The sequence below is a fragment of the Suricata suricatta genome, chromosome 17 (genome assembly GCF_006229205.1).
Source record: "Suricata suricatta isolate VVHF042 chromosome 17, meerkat_22Aug2017_6uvM2_HiC, whole genome shotgun sequence".
Taxonomy (NCBI): domain Eukaryota; kingdom Metazoa; phylum Chordata; class Mammalia; order Carnivora; family Herpestidae; genus Suricata; species Suricata suricatta.
Genome location: NC_043716.1, coordinates 10,149,531 through 10,165,917, shown reverse-complemented (window position 1 = coordinate 10,165,917; position 16,387 = coordinate 10,149,531). Strand labels below are relative to the sequence as shown.

Below are 16,387 nucleotides of genomic sequence, written 5' to 3'. Positions count from 1 at the left end.
GCTCCGCAGCCCCCTGCCCAGTCCCCTGGCCCTCGCTGTCCGGAGGCTGCTCACTCCTGAGTGTGGCACATTCGGGGGACTTCAAGTGGACGCACCTCTGCGGCTGTCACAAAGGAGAGGTCGTTCTTGCTGTTCAGCACAAACTCCGGCAAGTGAGCCAGTGGTGCCCAGAGGCGGTGGCCCGGGCCCAGAGCCTAGAATGGGCTGAATAAACTCGGCCAGAATCTCCTGACTCGGGCTTTCTGAGCCATCATGTGGCTGGGACTCTCCCAGGAGGGCTGGGCCCCCAGCCAGCCAGTCCAGGCCCAGAACCTGTCAGGAGGGGCACATCGGCTGCCCTCTGTATGCTGGACCCCAATGCTCCCTGAAGTCCTGCCGTGGGGGCCGGGCTTTGTCCTGGGTCTGTGTGTCCCAGCAAATTATGCTCTTTCTGGCCCTCTCATCTGGGCCAGAAGGTGGGAGACTAGGGCAGCTGGACCAAGCAGTGCCTGACCTTCCACATGGCTCTTTCGGGCATCCTTTCTCTGTCTCTTCCTCTCCTTCTAGGCCTTTCCTCCTTCCTCCCAACCATTCACTTGGTTACTCACTCATTCATTCACAAATGTTCACAGGATGTCTCCTCTGGGCCGGGCCCTGAACTGACTGATGGCTGGGACTGGGAGATGATTCAGACCCAGTGTCTGCCCTTGGGGAGCTCCCAGTCTGATGGGGGAGGTAAAATAGACAAGCAGTTGTGATTCAATCCTTGGCCACTGGAGCCTTTGAGAGGAAGATGCTTTGCCCTGGTTGTGGAAGGAGGATGTGGGGGGTAGAAAAAGCCTCAGAGGACAAGCCCTTTGTGATGGGCCCTGGAGCAGGGGGTAAACAAGGGTAGGACGGAGCCCTGGGCGGAGGGGAGCTGTTGGCAGAGGCATGGTGCTGGCGAAGTGCTGGGTGTGGATGAGAAAATGCAAGCAGGGCAGGGTGGCTGAGGCGTGCGTGTGGGATGGGAGGACCTGGGAGCAGCTGTCAAGGGCCTTAAATGCTGTGGAAATAATTTTCTCCCAGGAAGCCATGGGCCCCAGGGTGTGGGGGGAGGGGGCTCCTGAGCGAAGCTGTAATTTTGCAAGGATGGGAAAGACGGCAGGCAGACGGTGGGGAGCTGGTGCCCAGGTTGGATGGGAGGAGATGGAGCAGAGCAGGGAGCCAAGAGAGGCAGGCAGGGCCCTGGGAGGAGAAGCCGGAGGGGCTGGGGCACCAGAGTGGGGGAGAGGAGAGAGGACAGTGAGCTATTACCGGCCAGGGAGGGGGAAGGGGGCAAGTCTGATTGGATGCACTGTGTAGGAGGTGCCAAGGATGACAGGCAGCAGGTGTCCTGGACACCTGGAGCTAGAGACCAGGTCATTGGGGGTGGGGTGACGCTGTCACAAGAATGCCGCCACCTGCTGCCACATCGAAATCTAAGCCCCCAAACTGCTCCTCCAACCAGGCAGAGAGGCTCTCATTCCTGTCCCCTTGGAGCTCTGTGAACTCCCCCCACAATCACCGCCTTCCCGTTTACTCTGCTCTCTGCGGGCCCCTGCTGAAAACCCCAAGGGACAGGCCGCAAGGCGTTTAGAGAATGTTTCATGGCAGGAGCACATGAACGTGGGGTTGATGGCCATCACCCACACTGTGCTGGGTGGGGAGCCCCGGCTGCCGAGGGCAGCAGAGGAGCGGGGTCCCGCCTCCTCCAAACGGGGTCCTGGCGAGGCAGCTTGCTAGGGAGGCCCGGATGTAGGATTCAGTCCAGGACGCTCGTTAATCCGCGTTCACTCGACAAAGGAGCCGTGCGCCTGCTCTGGCCCAGGGGAGGCGGCCTGGCTGAGACCAAGCCCCTCCTCACCGGCTCACTGGCCCCGGGAAGACCAAGAAACAAACAAGCAGCCCCCGTGGACTGGAGGAAAGTCTTCCCTTCTGGGAAGGCCTGGGCAGAGGGCCTGGTGGGGGAGGCCTCAGGTGGCAGGGGGTCCCCGTGCGGCTGGAGCAAGGTGGAAAGGGGACAAGCCCAGAGGAGCCGGAGGGGCCGGCATCACCGCGATTGGAGGGATCCTGTTAACACCTGAACCACTGGTCTGGCTCTCCTGTGTTTTCAGGGTCTTCCGGAAGCTGCTGGAGATGATTTGGGGTGGGGTTCAGGGGAATTGCCCCAGCCTGAAGCTCGGAGCCCAGGGGTGGCAGAAGGTGCCCGTCTTGCCTGCTTTTGCCAGAATAGGTCTCTGGAGCCAGCCCCCTCCTCGTGACCCAGGCTGGAAAACAGACCTGGGGCCAAGTAGCCGCTGGTCAGAGGTGGTGAGGACGGAGCAGGTCAGGCCCATGCCAGGTGCGCAGGCCTCTCGGGAGGATGGGGTGGGGCGAGTGGGACACCCTGGGCCTCTGTCTCCTGCAGACGACGTGGGCTGCGTGGTGCCGTCTGAGTGTCTCCGGGCCTGCGGGGCCGAGATCGGCTGCTCCAACATCGCCTACCCCAAGCTGGTCATGGAACTGATGCCCGTAGGTGAGATTCTGGGTGGGGTGGGGCCTGGGCAGCGTGTGGGGTGGGCCCAGTGAGGGCAGGAGCTCCTGGGGGCTGCGGAGGCCACTCTGGACACAGCATGACACCCAGGTGGGATGTCCCACTCCTCGGGGAGGAGAGGAAAGTACTAATGACAGAGAACACTCTCCCGGCACCTCCCGGGGGCCGGGGTCCGTTCCAAGGACTTTCCATGTGACTAACTTACATCTTCTTCTCAGGAACCCTAAGTGAAGTTGTGATCATCCCCATTTTAAAGGTAGGAAAACTGAGACCCAGAGAGGTTAAGAGACGTGCCCACGGTCACGTGGCAGATGGGCTGCAGAGCTGGGTTCTGAACCCGGATAATCTGCCTCCTCGTAACCTGTGCTGTCGGAGCCCTGCAGTAAGGTTGCCGTGTTCTCTTCTTTCAGGCCTTCTGGGTGCCAGACCCTTTTACCGACCGCCTCCCAGTTATGGCTATGAGGTTATTATTAGCTCCATTTTACAGATCGGGAAACTGAGGCACAGAGAAAGGAAAGTGACTTCCCCATGGCAAGAGTGGCTGAGATCCCCAGTCGGCCCGGTCCCCAAGCCCACTGCTCACTCTGCTAGGATCCGGGGCTCAGGCCCCCAGAAGCTCTTGCCTCCCCCAAGTGATAGAAGGAAGGGGCAGGTTTTAGCTTCCATCTCCCATGTTTCTTGTTCCACCCGAACAGAAAGGAGAGAGACTTCTGAGACCCTCTGCAGTCTGGTCCGCTGGAATCTCGGACCCTAAGTGTCCCCCTCCCTCCCTGTGGCTTCTCCTGTGGCAGCTAGCTTCCTGGCCCCACCCTGCCTCCTCTCCCTCTCTCCCAGGTTGCCGAGGCCCAGGAGATGTGGGTGCACAGACCTGGGATCAAAACTCCGCTCTGCCACTTGCCGGCTGAGACATTTGGGGCGTGTCACCTTCCTGCTTCGGGCTTCAGTGTCCTCCTTTGTAAATTGGAGATCATGACGCCTTCCCACCCCTCAGCGTTGGCGCTGGGATTAAGCCTAAGAAAGCAGGGATGGCGCCTGGCTCCAGGCTTGGCCCCACTGTGGGTTCCCACCTCTGGGCCTCCCCTTCCTCTTCTGTTCTGGGGGCTGGGAGGAGCTCGCTAAGCCCCCAGCCATGGTTGGACCATAACCTCTCTCTAGGCCTTGAGCTCCCTGTCTGAGAAATGAGTAGACAATAAACCCCAAGTTAATCCATCTCCCTGAGCAAGAGAAGCAGGATGGAGAACTGTTTGGGGAAAACCCATGATCTAACTCACTTTTCTTTGGGGCCAGCCCGGTCAGCCTGATAAGTGAACAGAGAAGGCTGTGGGATGCCCAGAAGTCACACAGCAGGTCAGGCATAGAAGCAAGGCCAGGCCAAAATGGCACCCGGGAGGCTGAATCCTCAGGGGAAGGGGGTCTGTGTCAAGTTTATCCCAGGGGAGTGATTGGTGGAGAGACAGAATCTGCAGACATGGCGGAGGTTCTTAGACACTTGAAGAAAAAGTACAAGAGGCCTTGGAGATGGAACCAGATGAAGGCCCAGAGAGGGGAGGTGACCAGCCTTACGCCACACAGCACTGAGTTACAAATTGAGCATCCTTCTGTCTCTCAGGGCTCCCCACCCTCAGCCCCTCTCAAGCCCACGACTCCCAGAAGGCTTTGCAAAGCAGGGCCTTGCCCACCTGGATGGGGACCCCCTCCTCATTTCCCCTCCCCCCTGGAAACTGCATTTCCTTTTCCACAGAGCCAACAAGAAAGGGAACCACCCAGTGCCTGCTGGGGCCTGCCACCTGTAGGAAGTGGCAGGGGACCCCAGGCAGCGGGCCAAGGCACCCTGACCGAGTTGTGACCTCCAAGCAGAGGGTCCCGCCCCCGGCCTTCCTGTCCCCACCCCACCCTAGAGTTCTGCCTCTGGCTGGCTGAGTCCCTGGGCACCGTGAGTCCCTGGGCACCTCTCCTCCCGCTAGGACCTTCTACTTCCTTATCCGTCAGACGGGTTAATAATGCTTCCGTCACATGAAGTCCTGGGTGTGAAAGTGCTTTGTCACCTGCAAGGCTTTGTGGGAACGGTGCTCATAAGTGCACTCGCCATAGCAGAAGCAATCACAGGAAGCCGCAAATCCAGAAGCCCGCCCCCCCCACATTTGCCCTTGGCCTCCCAGCCTCTGTGTTTGGGTCTGTCTCCCGGGAAAGCCTCCAGCCTCCTTCCTCCTGGGGCTCTGCCCTCAAGGACTTGTGAATGGCCGCTGCTGACCGTGGGGCCGCAGACGATAGGACACAGGTAGGAGGGGCTCCCAGGCGGGGTCACAGCGGCCGGTCTCTCCAACCCCCAGGGCTGCGGGGGCTGATGATCGCTGTGATGATGGCCGCGCTCATGTCATCGCTGACGTCCATCTTCAACAGCAGCAGCACACTCTTCACCATGGACATCTGGAGGCGGCTGCGGCCCGGCGCTGGCGAGCGGGAGCTGCTGCTGATTGGCCGGTATGGGGGGGGAGGCAGGCACTGGGGACAGGCTGGGACACGGGCTTCCCCTGCCACACGATGGCCTGTGGGGCCCCACCAGAGGGGGGCTTTGAGGGATGAGTAGGAGTTTGCCAGTTGCAGAAAGGGGGATGCCAGGAAGGAGAGGATACAAAGGGCCAGAGTGTCCTCCATCCCACATCCCACATCGCTCTGGCCACCCCTTCATGGCCACAGACCTCATCTTAAGTGTATCTCTTACTCTGAGATGAATCTCTGAGGGCATCTCTGCTGGGTAGAGTCCCCCTTCCCTAGTCATCCCAGAGATCTCTCTGTCTTCCTGAAACCTGAGCCCTTGGCCCTCCTGATGGTTTCTGCTGCCCCACAGAGGGCCCAGGGCCAGATCTCAGGACGGCCACACTCAGGCCACAGCTGCCCCTGGCCCTGCTGAGCTTCTTCCCGCTTCCTCCTAGCCTGCCTGTCCCCTGCTTATCACCTCGATGACCCTCCCTGATCTTTCTAGACTTTGCCCAAGTGTCCCCCTCCTCCACACAGCCCTCCCTGATACCCCCGACTAAGGAATGAGTCCCTCTCCCCTCTAAGCTTCTCATAGGGGACCATTGTCAGACTCCTCCCACAGGGCATGTGGCCCATAGGTCCACCTGCCTCCCTGATGGCCCTCACCCCCACAAGGCCAGGAGGGGCCGTGTCTGGCCCAGCCCTCCACCCCTGTACTCGGCAGACAGTCCTTCGGGGTGAACTCATCAACGTGTAATGAGAGGTTGGTGTCTGAGCGTGTGCAAGCACCTGTCTGCTCGGTCCCCTCCCAGCTCCGCCCTCCCATCACCCTCCAGGTCTCGCTGCCCAGCTCTGCCCGCCCTGCCGAGGGGCTCAGCCTCTGGTGTGTGTCTTGACCAACAGCGCACCCTGCGGCCCCCTGCCCTTGGCTCTCGTCCTCGGGGTGGGGTCTCTGCCGGAACCCCAGGCAGGTGGCCCGGTGATGTCAGTGAGCTGCACTGCTGTCAGAAGGGCCCTGTTGGGACACGCCACGCAGCAGGCAAGTGTGAGCTCATCTGCAGGCTCACAACCTCCTCCAAAACAAGGAGCCCCTCCCTCCCGCCTTGCACGATGCTTCTGTCAGCAGGTCTCAGCCCCTTGACCCCCTCTCCCCTCTGCGGGGTCCCCCACCCCTCCTCAGTGGCCGTGTGGCCCTGAAAGCCTGCCCTTATCTGGCAGACTCCTACAAAGCCCTTCCAGGGTCGGCATCCTGGGCCCTGAGACCCAAGTGCCCCCAGCTGCCCAGAGTGGGACCAGGCCCCCTGGTCTGGGACACAAGTAGCCTCAGTGCCCGCTCAGTGGCCCCCATGGCCACTGCCCCGACGTCCTGGCCTCCTCAGAGGCAGGCTCCTCACCTGTTCCCACCTGAAGCCAAAGTCCTAAACTGGCCTCCCCTCTGCACCAACTAACCCTCACCATGGTGCCCTTGACCTCCTTCCCACCTCTTAAGCTAAGTCAAGCTCCAGCCACCCCAGGCTCTGCCAGCCTGCCCTGGGGGCACAAGGCTGTGTGATGCTGGACAAGTCGCTCACCCTCTCTGGGTCCCGGTTCCCTCAGGTGCCAGTTTGGCACAGTGGAGAGGGTCCAATGCTCGGTGTTGGGCCAGGGTTCAGCTCTCACAGGCCTCCCTCGTGAAGCACAGGGACATCCCCAACACCCCCAGCCTCCTCGTGCTTAAAATCACACCGTTTAAGCTGTGTTTCCTAGACTGTGTGGGGTCCTGGGTCTCTGGAGCCTCGATCCAAGGAGGTGTGGGCCTCCCAGAGAGAGGTCCGGCTGAGCATGTCCAGAAGCCTGGGGAGAAGGCCATCGTGGGGCAGGGACGGGCAGGGGCATGCCAGTGACCCTGACAGTCTCATCAGGTTGCGGCGGGGCCAGAGGAGCCATCACAGGCCTGGGGGAAGTGACAGTCCCAAATCTGGGGCCCTGATCTTTGCCGGGGCCTTTTGCTCCCTCATTTCCTCCCTGCTACCCCCTCCTCTGTCTACCATTCTCTGTTATCCCCTCCACAAGGAGTGCTCCATGCCTCCCTGGCATCCTGCATCAAGGTGAACAATATGGGGGAGCCTTGAGGCCCCCCACCACCACAGCTGTAGCCCTGGAATGATGGCGAGGGTCATTCATCTTGATGGCAGTGTGTGCGCAGGAAGGGATGGGGTTGGAAGGCTTCCTGGAGGAGGAGGGTCTTGCGCTGAGCCTTGGGGGATGAGGAGGTCAGCCAGGGGAGGAGTTGGAGAAGGACATTCCAGGAAGAAGGAACAGCCTCTGGGTCTGGGGTCACTCTGGCAGCCTGGGGGTGACTGAGTGGGGAGGGGAAGCCCCGGAGAGCAGGCGGAAGGCAAGGGCCGGAGTCCAGGCCTGGCCAGAGACGCCGAGTCCGGTGTGGGCTGCAGAAGCCGGGTGGGGAGGGTGGGGTGGGCTGGGTGTCCGGGGAGCCCGCCTATGCCTTTGAAGAGGGCAGCGCCCGCCTGCCTGCCAGGGTTAATTAGCCTTAATCAAGGTGGCACCTCCTTCCTCCACCCTCTCCCTCAGGCCTGGAAGGAAAGAAAGGGAGGCGGGCAGAAGGGCAGACAGGAAGGACCCACCCCGGCTGCATACGTGGCCTCTCTCGCCCTTGCTGTCCTGTCTAGGGCTCCAGGGGGTCTCACCCATCACCCTCCTTGGGGGTGAGGGGTGTCCCAGTGACCCAAGACACAGGGGCAAAGGACACTCGGCTAAGGAGGAGCAGACGGGACATGTGACCCCAGCTCTGTCTCCGTAGCTGGGCCCCACACCTCTTCAAGGCTGGAGGAGGGCCTCCTCTGCCTAGGAGCCCTCCGGGATCCATACTTCCCCTGGGCTCCCTCGGCCCAGCCCTTAGGACAGAGTAACGGGCTCAGCTACTCTCCTCACTCCGCTCTCCATGCTGCGGAGGGACCAGGGCCCGCTCGTCACTGAGTCTGGGTCTCTCGCACGGTGCCCTGCACTCAGGTGGGCTCTGATGGGCGGCTTTTGAACAGGGTGGAGGCCTTGAGCCGAGAGGGGAGGCAGGCAGGGGCCCAAAGGAGGGGTCCACGCAGGGGAGGGAGGCAGCGGGGCTCATTCTGGCCAGAGGTCTCAGGCTTCACTGCTGAGGAGTCCAGGTCCCCATCCAAGCCTTGCACCCTTGGGACAGAGGCCACCTGCAACGGGTGCAGGTCAGCAGCCTCAGGCTACAGGGGCGAGGAGTGTGCTAGTCCCAGGCCACCAGCACTAGAGAGTCTGCCAGTCTGGCTGGAATGTGAGGGCAGCAGGTCATTCATGAAGCCACCGGATGTTTATTGAGCACCTACTGTGCACCCAGGGGTGCAGCAGTGACCTCAGCGGATGGGGTTCCAGCCTCTCCTGGTGCTTCCAGCCGAGAAGGGGAGACAGACAGGATGCATGTAAATAGCCACATATACCTCTGTGTCCACTGGGACCAGTGCCTTGAAGACAAAGAGGAGAGCCTGGGGGGCCCTGGGGGGCTTCCTGAGGGCTCAGTGGAGACCCCAGGGATGAGAAGGAGCCGACAGGTGCAGGCGGCAGGTGGCCGTGGGAGGGTGGGAGCAGCGCAGGGCCGGCCACATCCCCAGAGGAGCGGAGCAGAGGCCAGGGAGGAGGCTCGGGTGGCAGGGGATGGCTGGAGCACGCCTCTTAGCGGCTGCAGGAGGTGCGGGAGGATGGAGGAAGGGTCTCCGGGGACGAGCACGCCCACTGTCCGCCCGCAGGCTGGTCATCGTGGCACTCATCGGCGTCAGCGTGGCCTGGATCCCCGTCCTGCAGGACTCCAACAGCGGGCAGCTCTTTATCTACATGCAGTCAGTGACCAGCTCCCTGGCCCCCCCAGTGACCGCCGTCTTCATTCTGGGCATCTTCTGGCCGCGTGCCAATGAGCAGGTGGGTGGGGGATGGGCAGAGCCGGGGCCGACAGACGAGGGGCATCAGGCTGGGTCCCCTCCCCGCGGATGGGCTGCGTCTGGCTCACCCCTTCCCCTGCCGCCCGTGTGCTGCTGGGGGAGCTGGGCCTTCCCCTCACAGCCCGCCCGCCCTGCCTCCCCGTCCCCAGGGGGCCTTCTGGGGCCTGATGGCGGGGCTGGCCCTGGGTGCCGCTCGGCTGGTTCTGGAGTTCCTGCACCCTGCGCCCCGCTGCGGCAGTCCAGACACACGGCCCGCCATCCTTGCCAGCGTCCACTACCTGCACTTCGCGGTCGCCCTCTTTGTGCTCAGCGGGGCCATCGTGGTGGCCGGGAGCCTGCTGACGCCCTGCCCCCAGCGAATTCAGGTGAGCCTGCCCCGGCCCTGACTCTGACCCCTGACCCTCTGTGACTTGAGAATTTTCTAGCTCTTGGGGCGCCTGGGGGGCTCAGTCGGTTAAGCGTTCGACTCTTGACTTCAGCTCAGGTCATGATCTCATGGTTTATGAGTTCAAGCCCCGCATCGGGGCTCTGTGCTGACCGTGCAGAGCCTACCTGGGATTCTCTTCCTCTCTCACTGCCCTTCCCCTGCTCTCGCACGCTTGCACTCTCTCTCTCAGAATAAATACACTTTAAAAATAAAAAAGAATGTTCTAGCTCTTGATCCCTGTCTCCTTGTGAACCCAGGTGCCCACTTTCCTCCACTGACCCCTAACCCTGTCTGGGCCCCTGTCCCGCACACCCCCACCCCGATTGTTCTCTGCAGATCGAGAACCTCACCTGGTGGACCTTGGCTCCGGATGTGCTTGTGGGGGCCAAAGCAGGTACGTGTGTGACCCCAGACTAAGTCCCTCTCCCACCCCAAGGAACGCGGGATGGAGGAACACGAAGTGCGGCCCTGTGCCCCTCATCTGTCTCCCTGTCCCCCTCCCCACTCCTCCAGGTGATGGCCAGACACCCCAGAAACGCGCTTTCTGGGCGCGCGTGTGTGGCTTCAACGCCATCCTGCTCGTGTGTGTCAACGTCTTCTGGTATGCCTACTTCGCCTGACGCTCGCCCGAGGGCCGAGAACGCCGGAGCCCTCGGAGTCCTCAGGGCCACCTCGCTTTCCCTAGTGAGGACACCGAGGCCCAGAGAGGTATGGACTCCCCTCCCGACCGCGTAGCTGGTCGGTGCCCAGGAGTCCTAAAAAAGCACCGGGGCAATGGGCAGAGAGAAGGTAGTATTTCAGAAACAGCACAAAGTAGTCACAGCTGCAAAGAAAATGAGATTTCTGATAAACATCCTTATACTCATTTTTCTGTCTTTATTTGGAATACACGGGCCCAGGTCAGGAGCAGCTCAGGGCTTGAAGGGTCTCCGGCCGGCCCTGGGCAGAGGGAGAGCCCCCTCACTGGGCCCTTGTCCCCATCCCAGCTGCTCCTGGCTGCCACGAGGCCGTCCTCTCCCTCCCTCCCTGCTCGCTGCCCCTTCCACCATCAGCCTGGCATTCAAAGCGTTTTCAGAGCTCCCCCCTTCACGCTTCCTGCTCCCCAAAGTGCCCAGGCCCTGGGCAGGGGCTAGTCAGTACCGGCTGCTGGTGGCACATTCTGTGTGGACGCCCCACCTTTGCTCAGGCCAGGGTCCCATCCCAGATCCTGCAAGCCCTCAAAGTCCAGCTGTGGTCCGACCTCCCGCCTGGCCTCCGGGAGCTTCAGTCTGGGCAGAGGTTGGGCCTAAACCACCCAGAGCCAGAGCGGCCAGGCTCCCCGAGTGGGAACTGTGTCCCATCCCTGCCCTCTTCTCCCTCAGGCTGTCCCCAAAGTGCCCGTGGTGGGGCGGGGTGTTGGGCACCCAGGGGGGCCGAAGTTGTCACGGGGCTGCTGAGAAGTCAGTCTCCACCTGGAGTCTGACAGTCCATCGTCCATCGGTCCAGGTCAACACGTGTGCAGGCCCCTTGCCTGTCCCTCACGACTAAGCCACCTTCCTGGTAGCCAGCACACCTCAAGGGCCCATCTGAGGGTGGGCAGGGAGGCTCAGCAGATGGTGGCCCCGGGTGAAGCCATCTGCCATGCTTCCTCAGGTAGAGCCCCCACATATAGGGGCCCTCAACTCCCCCTGAGCCCGTGGCCATTGATGGTTGGCATGAGTGAGGCTTCTGTCCCCGGGTCCTGTGACACCATGCAGCTTGCAGTCAATGGGAAGAGGCCAGCGGGAAACCCTGGGGGCGTCCCTTGCTGGGTGGGCACTGAGCATCGCAGTGGTCCTTGGGCCTCGGGGACCCGTCTCAGTGTGTGTGAGGCAGCAGGAGCCCGAGCCCAGCCAAGAGGAGGGCCACGTTCCAGTCCGAGTCACTCGGCTGCGTCCTGTGGGACCCCGGGACAGGGCATCCACTCCCTCTCTCTGGACCCCAGTGTCTGGTGGCCTGCCGGCCCGATGGCTCTGCATCCCACCCCAGGCCCCCGCCCGGGTCACAGCTGTACCGGCTGGACGTAGCTGCGCGGGAAGAAGCCGACGCGTCCGCCAGACCGGCCCCGCCACCAGTGGGGGTTGAGGCGCTCCAGGACCTCGATGATGTCACCGCGGTAGAAGCTGAGCTGCGAGGGGTCCTGGGCCGAGAAGTCAAACTGGGCCTGGGCAAAGCAGGCGTGGGGGCCCTGCGAGGGGAGGGCGCCGTGAGGGGGGGCTTCAGCTCGTCTGCTGCTGGGGTGGGGGCAGAACTGACCTGGGACTCGCCTCTTGCTCCAAGTCTACCGCGCCATCTACAAAGACCAACACGGCTGTCCTGGCCGCGGGAACAGGTGTTATAAACTGTAAAGTGATGCGTAGCTGAGAACAGAGTTTGCTGCTGTTGCCCTTGACCGGGCTTTGAGGGACAAGATGTCAGAGCTGCTCCCAGCTCTCAGGGCCAGGTTCCTGTCCTATCTACACCCCAAGGTGACCTTGAGGAAGTGCCCGCCCTCGTGGGACTTAGTTTCTTTCCCCCCTTGCAAATGGCGGGCGGACAAGAGCTCTCGGCAGGCACGGCAGCCTGGCTCCATGACGATTGTGCCCAGTGTCCTGGCCCTCCCTGCTCCACCAGCATCTCTGTTCTGCGCCGCGGAATCTCGTCCAGGACGCGTGATAGGATCAGCGGGCAGGCTGTAATCAGCGGTTCTCTGCCCAGGAAGGAGGAGGCGGCATGGATCCTGCTCTGGAGTTCTCCCACAGGGTGGGTGACCCCGGGGCCCAGGCCAGAGCGAGGCAGTGGGGGTGCGGGCCGTCCCCAGCTCCATGCTGGCTCTCTCACATTCTCCAAGGGCAGGCCTGGCCCCGGGCTTGAAGGGGAGAGGACAGAGGAGGTCTGGGACAGAGGCCAAGCAGGGGGAAGGCGGCTCAGACTGAGAGCTCACTGCTGGCCCAGCTGCAGGATCAGCCCGGGGAGGCCAAGCATCCTGGTGGCAGAGTGCACGAACAGGGGTCTCCCGAGGCACCGTTGGATGCTCCTGGCACACGAGACTATTGGGCAGAGGCGAAACTGAGGCCCAGCTGAGGAATGAACTGAGGTCAGATGTGGTGGGGGTCTAGGGACAGGCAGGACTGGAGCTTCTCTGTGGCAATCGTCAGCCCCCTCCCCAGGCTACGCTCCCTGGTTCCTCTGCGGAGCCCAGGGTCCTGACCTCTAGCCCCAGGCCTCGCTGACACCCCCCCTCCCCGAGGAAACAGCACTCCATCAGGGCTAATAACCCTGTTGGTGGTGTCATCATTCTAATGAGAGCAAGGGCTGGTCCTTGGGGCCTCTTGATGAAAGGGCTGGCTAGCAAATTGCTGTTATTGTGAGGACCAGCGGCAGCCAGACACCCCCCACCACACACACACACACACACACACACACACACACACACACACCCACCCCCACCCCCCCCCAGCCCAGCCAGGACCTCGCCTGCCAGTACTCACACCTCCACCACATCCAAGACCAGCTCCTCGGGGCCAGAAACCAGGACTGAGCCTGCCCGCTGAGTGGTCTTAGATGAGCCTCAGTTTCCTCACCGTCCAATGGCCAGCATGCTAAGCCCAGCTCATTGCGGGCGCTCAGGAGGCTCAGCAAGCGTGGCATTGAAATTAACATGGAGGGGGCGCTGTGATCCGCGCACTAGCCGGACTGACACCAAGCCAGACAGCAGCTGCCCTGCGTCCTGTCCCTTCTAGTCCTTCCGTCCCTTTCCCTCTCCGTTCCCACCCTTGCTTGTCTCACTGCAGCGCCACCGGAGTCCCACCAGAGTCCCACCAGAGTCAGACTCTAGAGCCTGCGCTGGAGGTAGGGGGAGGGGCGGCTGGGGGCGGGAGAGGGGTGGCCCGCAGGTGTCACGGGTGGTTGGGCCCCAACTGCCCGCAGCCGGCTGCCATGCACGGGGCCGCCCGCCTACCTTGTGCAGGGGCTCCTCATCCCGCAGGAAGACCTGCCGCTGCTTGGCGATGGTGGTGGTGCGGTAGAAGTCCACCAGCTCATTCAGGGAGTTGAACTTCTCTTCCCACAGGTAGTACTTCCCGGAGGCCTCACGCAGCACCTTGAAGTGCTGGACCTGGTCGCCGTAGCTGGGGGGAGGAGCAGCCTTAGTGGGGACCCTGTGACTCTCCCTCCCCCGCAGCCCCCGCCTCCCTCTGCCCCCACGTGGGCAGCTGGCCCTTCTGCCCCTGGCTGGGACCTATAGATGGGGGAGAGGGTGCAGGTGGGGAGGGCTGGTTGGTGTGAGACCCTGAGAATCCCCCCTGGGGAGTGGGGAGGGAGGAGTTAAGGGTGTGGGCGCAGGAACCCCCGCTTGGTTGCTGTGTGGCCTTAGGCAAATCACTGAACTTCTCTAAACCTGACTTCTGTATAATGGTAGCACTTCCCTTCTGGAAAAGTGCTCAGAAAATGCTGCCTGTGGTTCATTGGCAGCATAAATGGGTTCCTCTCAGAGGTGAGGGATGGGGGTGGGGGGCGCTTGGGTGGCTCAATTGGTTAAGCATCTGGCTCTTGATTTCAGCTCAGGTCATGATCTCACGGTTTGTGGGTTCAAGCCCTGACTCATGCTCCATGCTGACAGTGCAGAGCCTGCTTGGGATTCTCTCTCTGCCCTTCTCCCCCACTTGTTTTCTCTAAGTAAAAAAATAAAATTTATAAGTAAATGGGTTCCTCTTCTCACATGTCTTCAACATGCCCCTCAGACGTGACACTCTCCCTGCCCCTCCCGGCCCTCACAGTCCCACGAAGAGTGAGTCCTCAGACCTTGCTGACTCAGACCAGAGCCTGCCAGTGGGAGAGGGTCTCAGGCGTGAGGATTGCTTCGTGTCTCTATCTGCCCCCTACCTCAAGAACCTTCTATGGCTCCCCATTGCCCTAGGATAAAATCTTAGCACCTTGGACTCAAGATGCGGCTTTGATTACATGCCCAGCCCCATTTCCTTCACACGCTTCATATCCTCTCTTCCCACACACGGCAGGTCCCATGTCAGGACAGGCCATGATGGATTGGGACATGGGGTGGGGCCAGTGTGGTTTAGGACAATGGGCAGCACAAACCATTATGGTTCTCCTCCCTTTGGCAGCGGTGGCTGGATCTGCCACATGTTGGCCCAGAAGGTGCAAATCGGGCCCTTTGTACAATGAGGAAACTGAGGCCTTGAGTACAAACCATGACCTCCCCAGGGTCATACACAGCAACAAAAATGGGAGCTGGGGCCACAGCCGAGCTCCCACATGTCAAGTGTCACTCCAGCATGCCCCCTGTTGGTTCTCCTTGTAGAACAATAGCAATAATAATCATTCCAATTATGATACTGATAATGTCCCAGACCTTGTCTGCCCCAGTCCGGCACTGCTACTGCACCATGTTGTTCCCTGGGCTGCCACCCCCAGGAAGCCTTCCCTTCATCCTCTGGGCCTGGCCACAAAGCCACAGCCATCCTTCCTGGCTCTGGTCTGCTCACCTGGGGCCTCTGGGCCTCGGTCTCCTCACCTGCCCAACAGGGAGTCGGGGGGGTACCGACGCACTCCCTGGAAGAACGTGAGGACTCTGCTGGTGGCTCTGGGGAGAACGCAGAAGAACCTCCCCCGCCCCCCTGGAAGGGCTTCCTGCCAGTGGGGGCTGCTGGAGCTGAGAGCCCGGAAGGCCGGGGACCTGTGGGCGTGGCCAGGGGCTTGGGCGTGGCCATGGTTGTGGGCGTGGTCAGGCACAGGTGTGAGGGGCATATTTTGTTTGGCACTAAGTGTAAACCAAACAGTGGTGGAGACTTGATGATAAAAAGGGAAAAAAAACCACCTCCTGGGTTCTACATTTAAATCATGTCGGGGCACCTGGGTGGCTCAGTTAAGCGTCCGACTTCGGCTCAGGTCATGATCTCACGTTCGTGGGTCTCTTCGTGGGTTTGAGCCCCGCGACGGGCTCTGTGACAGCTCAGAGCCTGGAGCCTGGAGCCTGCATCGGATTCTGTGTCTCCCTCTCTCTGTCTCTGCCCTTTCCCGACTTGTGCGTGCACACTCTCTCTCAACCTCTCTGTCTCTCAAAAATAAATAAGTAAACGTTAAAAGAAATTAAAACAGTGTCAAACAATTATGTCAGCCAGAGTCTGCTTGCAGCCCGAGTTACGCCAGGCCCACAGCCCAGAGGTTTGTAGGGGGGAACAGGAGTCCCCATCACCCGGAGCTGCCCGGGCCTCCTGCTGTTACATCCCTGCCCCTGGGTCACTTCCACCACCATCAGTCCTGGGGCTGCCGTGCTGCTTGGTTAAAGGTTTAAGATTAAAGACTAAAGGCAAAGAATTGTTCAGGGTAAATCTCTCCTATGTGTGTGTGGGGGTCGGGGGCAGGCAAAGTGGGATGCCCCAACCCTGCCCATGTTAAGGGGTCCAGACCACACAGAGCCTCTCTCTCCACTCCAGCATACCGCCCCTCCAGGCCTTTGCCTGCACAATGTCCCCCCAGTTCTCCTCGAGTCAGGCTCCTTCTCATGCCTCAAAGCCCAGGTAAAATGGCCCAAACTCAGAGTGAGAGGTCTCCTGGGGTCCCTCGGCCCCTTGCACAGCCTTCTTCTAACGCACTGCACATAACAGCTTGCATACTAGACGCGGAAAAGGCAGGAGGCATGAGTGGGCCCGGAGGGTCCAGCCCAGCTGGGAGAGGCGCGGCTCAGGGAAAGGAGCAGCCCAAGGCCTCAGTGCTCATCAGGTGCTTTGTTCTTGAAATCCTCTCCCATCCTGTCTGCTCTGAGCTGTGATTCCAGCTCTCCGGGTGGCCTGACCCTGAAATAGACCCAACACCTTCTCTAAGAGCCCAGATCTCGGGGCAGCTTAGCTCCAAGACCAGCTCGTTCTGGGGCCAGGTGGAGCCCTGATGCCCAAAACCGAGACAAAGCCGCTGGTGTGCTGTCAGTACGCATTGCTCCCAGGTGACTCAGCCGCTCGTGCTGTCGGCCGGCCGTGG

The 16,387-nt window shown here is 61.3% G+C and overlaps 2 protein-coding genes across 7 annotated transcripts in view; one reads left to right on the top strand and one right to left on the bottom strand.

The window, feature by feature from the left end:
* The window catches only part of SLC5A10 (solute carrier family 5 member 10), a 59,993-nt gene extending 49,734 nt beyond the window's left edge, over positions 1–10,259 (top strand). Inside the window, exons 10-15 of the mRNA XM_029928864.1 lie at positions 2,408–2,515; positions 4,864–5,014; positions 8,779–8,947; positions 9,117–9,332; positions 9,731–9,788; positions 9,908–10,259. Coding sequence (XP_029784724.1) covers positions 2,408–2,515; positions 4,864–5,014; positions 8,779–8,947; positions 9,117–9,332; positions 9,731–9,788; positions 9,908–10,014 — 809 coding nt within the window. The 3' untranslated portion in view covers positions 10,015–10,259. The remainder of the gene's footprint in view (positions 1–2,407; positions 2,516–4,863; positions 5,015–8,778; positions 8,948–9,116; positions 9,333–9,730; positions 9,789–9,907) is intronic.
* The window catches only part of GRAP (GRB2 related adaptor protein), a 52,945-nt gene continuing 46,808 nt past the window's right edge, over positions 10,251–16,387 (bottom strand). For 2 of the 6 annotated variants that reach the window (XM_029928866.1, XM_029928867.1), the window contains 2 exons: positions 13,353–13,521; positions 10,251–11,728 (listed from right to left, as the gene is read on the bottom strand). In XM_029928866.1, coding sequence (XP_029784726.1) covers positions 11,231–11,728; positions 13,353–13,521 — 667 coding nt within the window. In that variant the 3' untranslated portion in view covers positions 10,251–11,230. Of the gene's footprint in view, positions 12,472–13,352; positions 13,522–16,387 lie in introns of those variants that run through there. The other 4 variants (XM_029928868.1, XM_029928869.1, XM_029928871.1 and 1 more) reach the window with 3 other exon arrangements.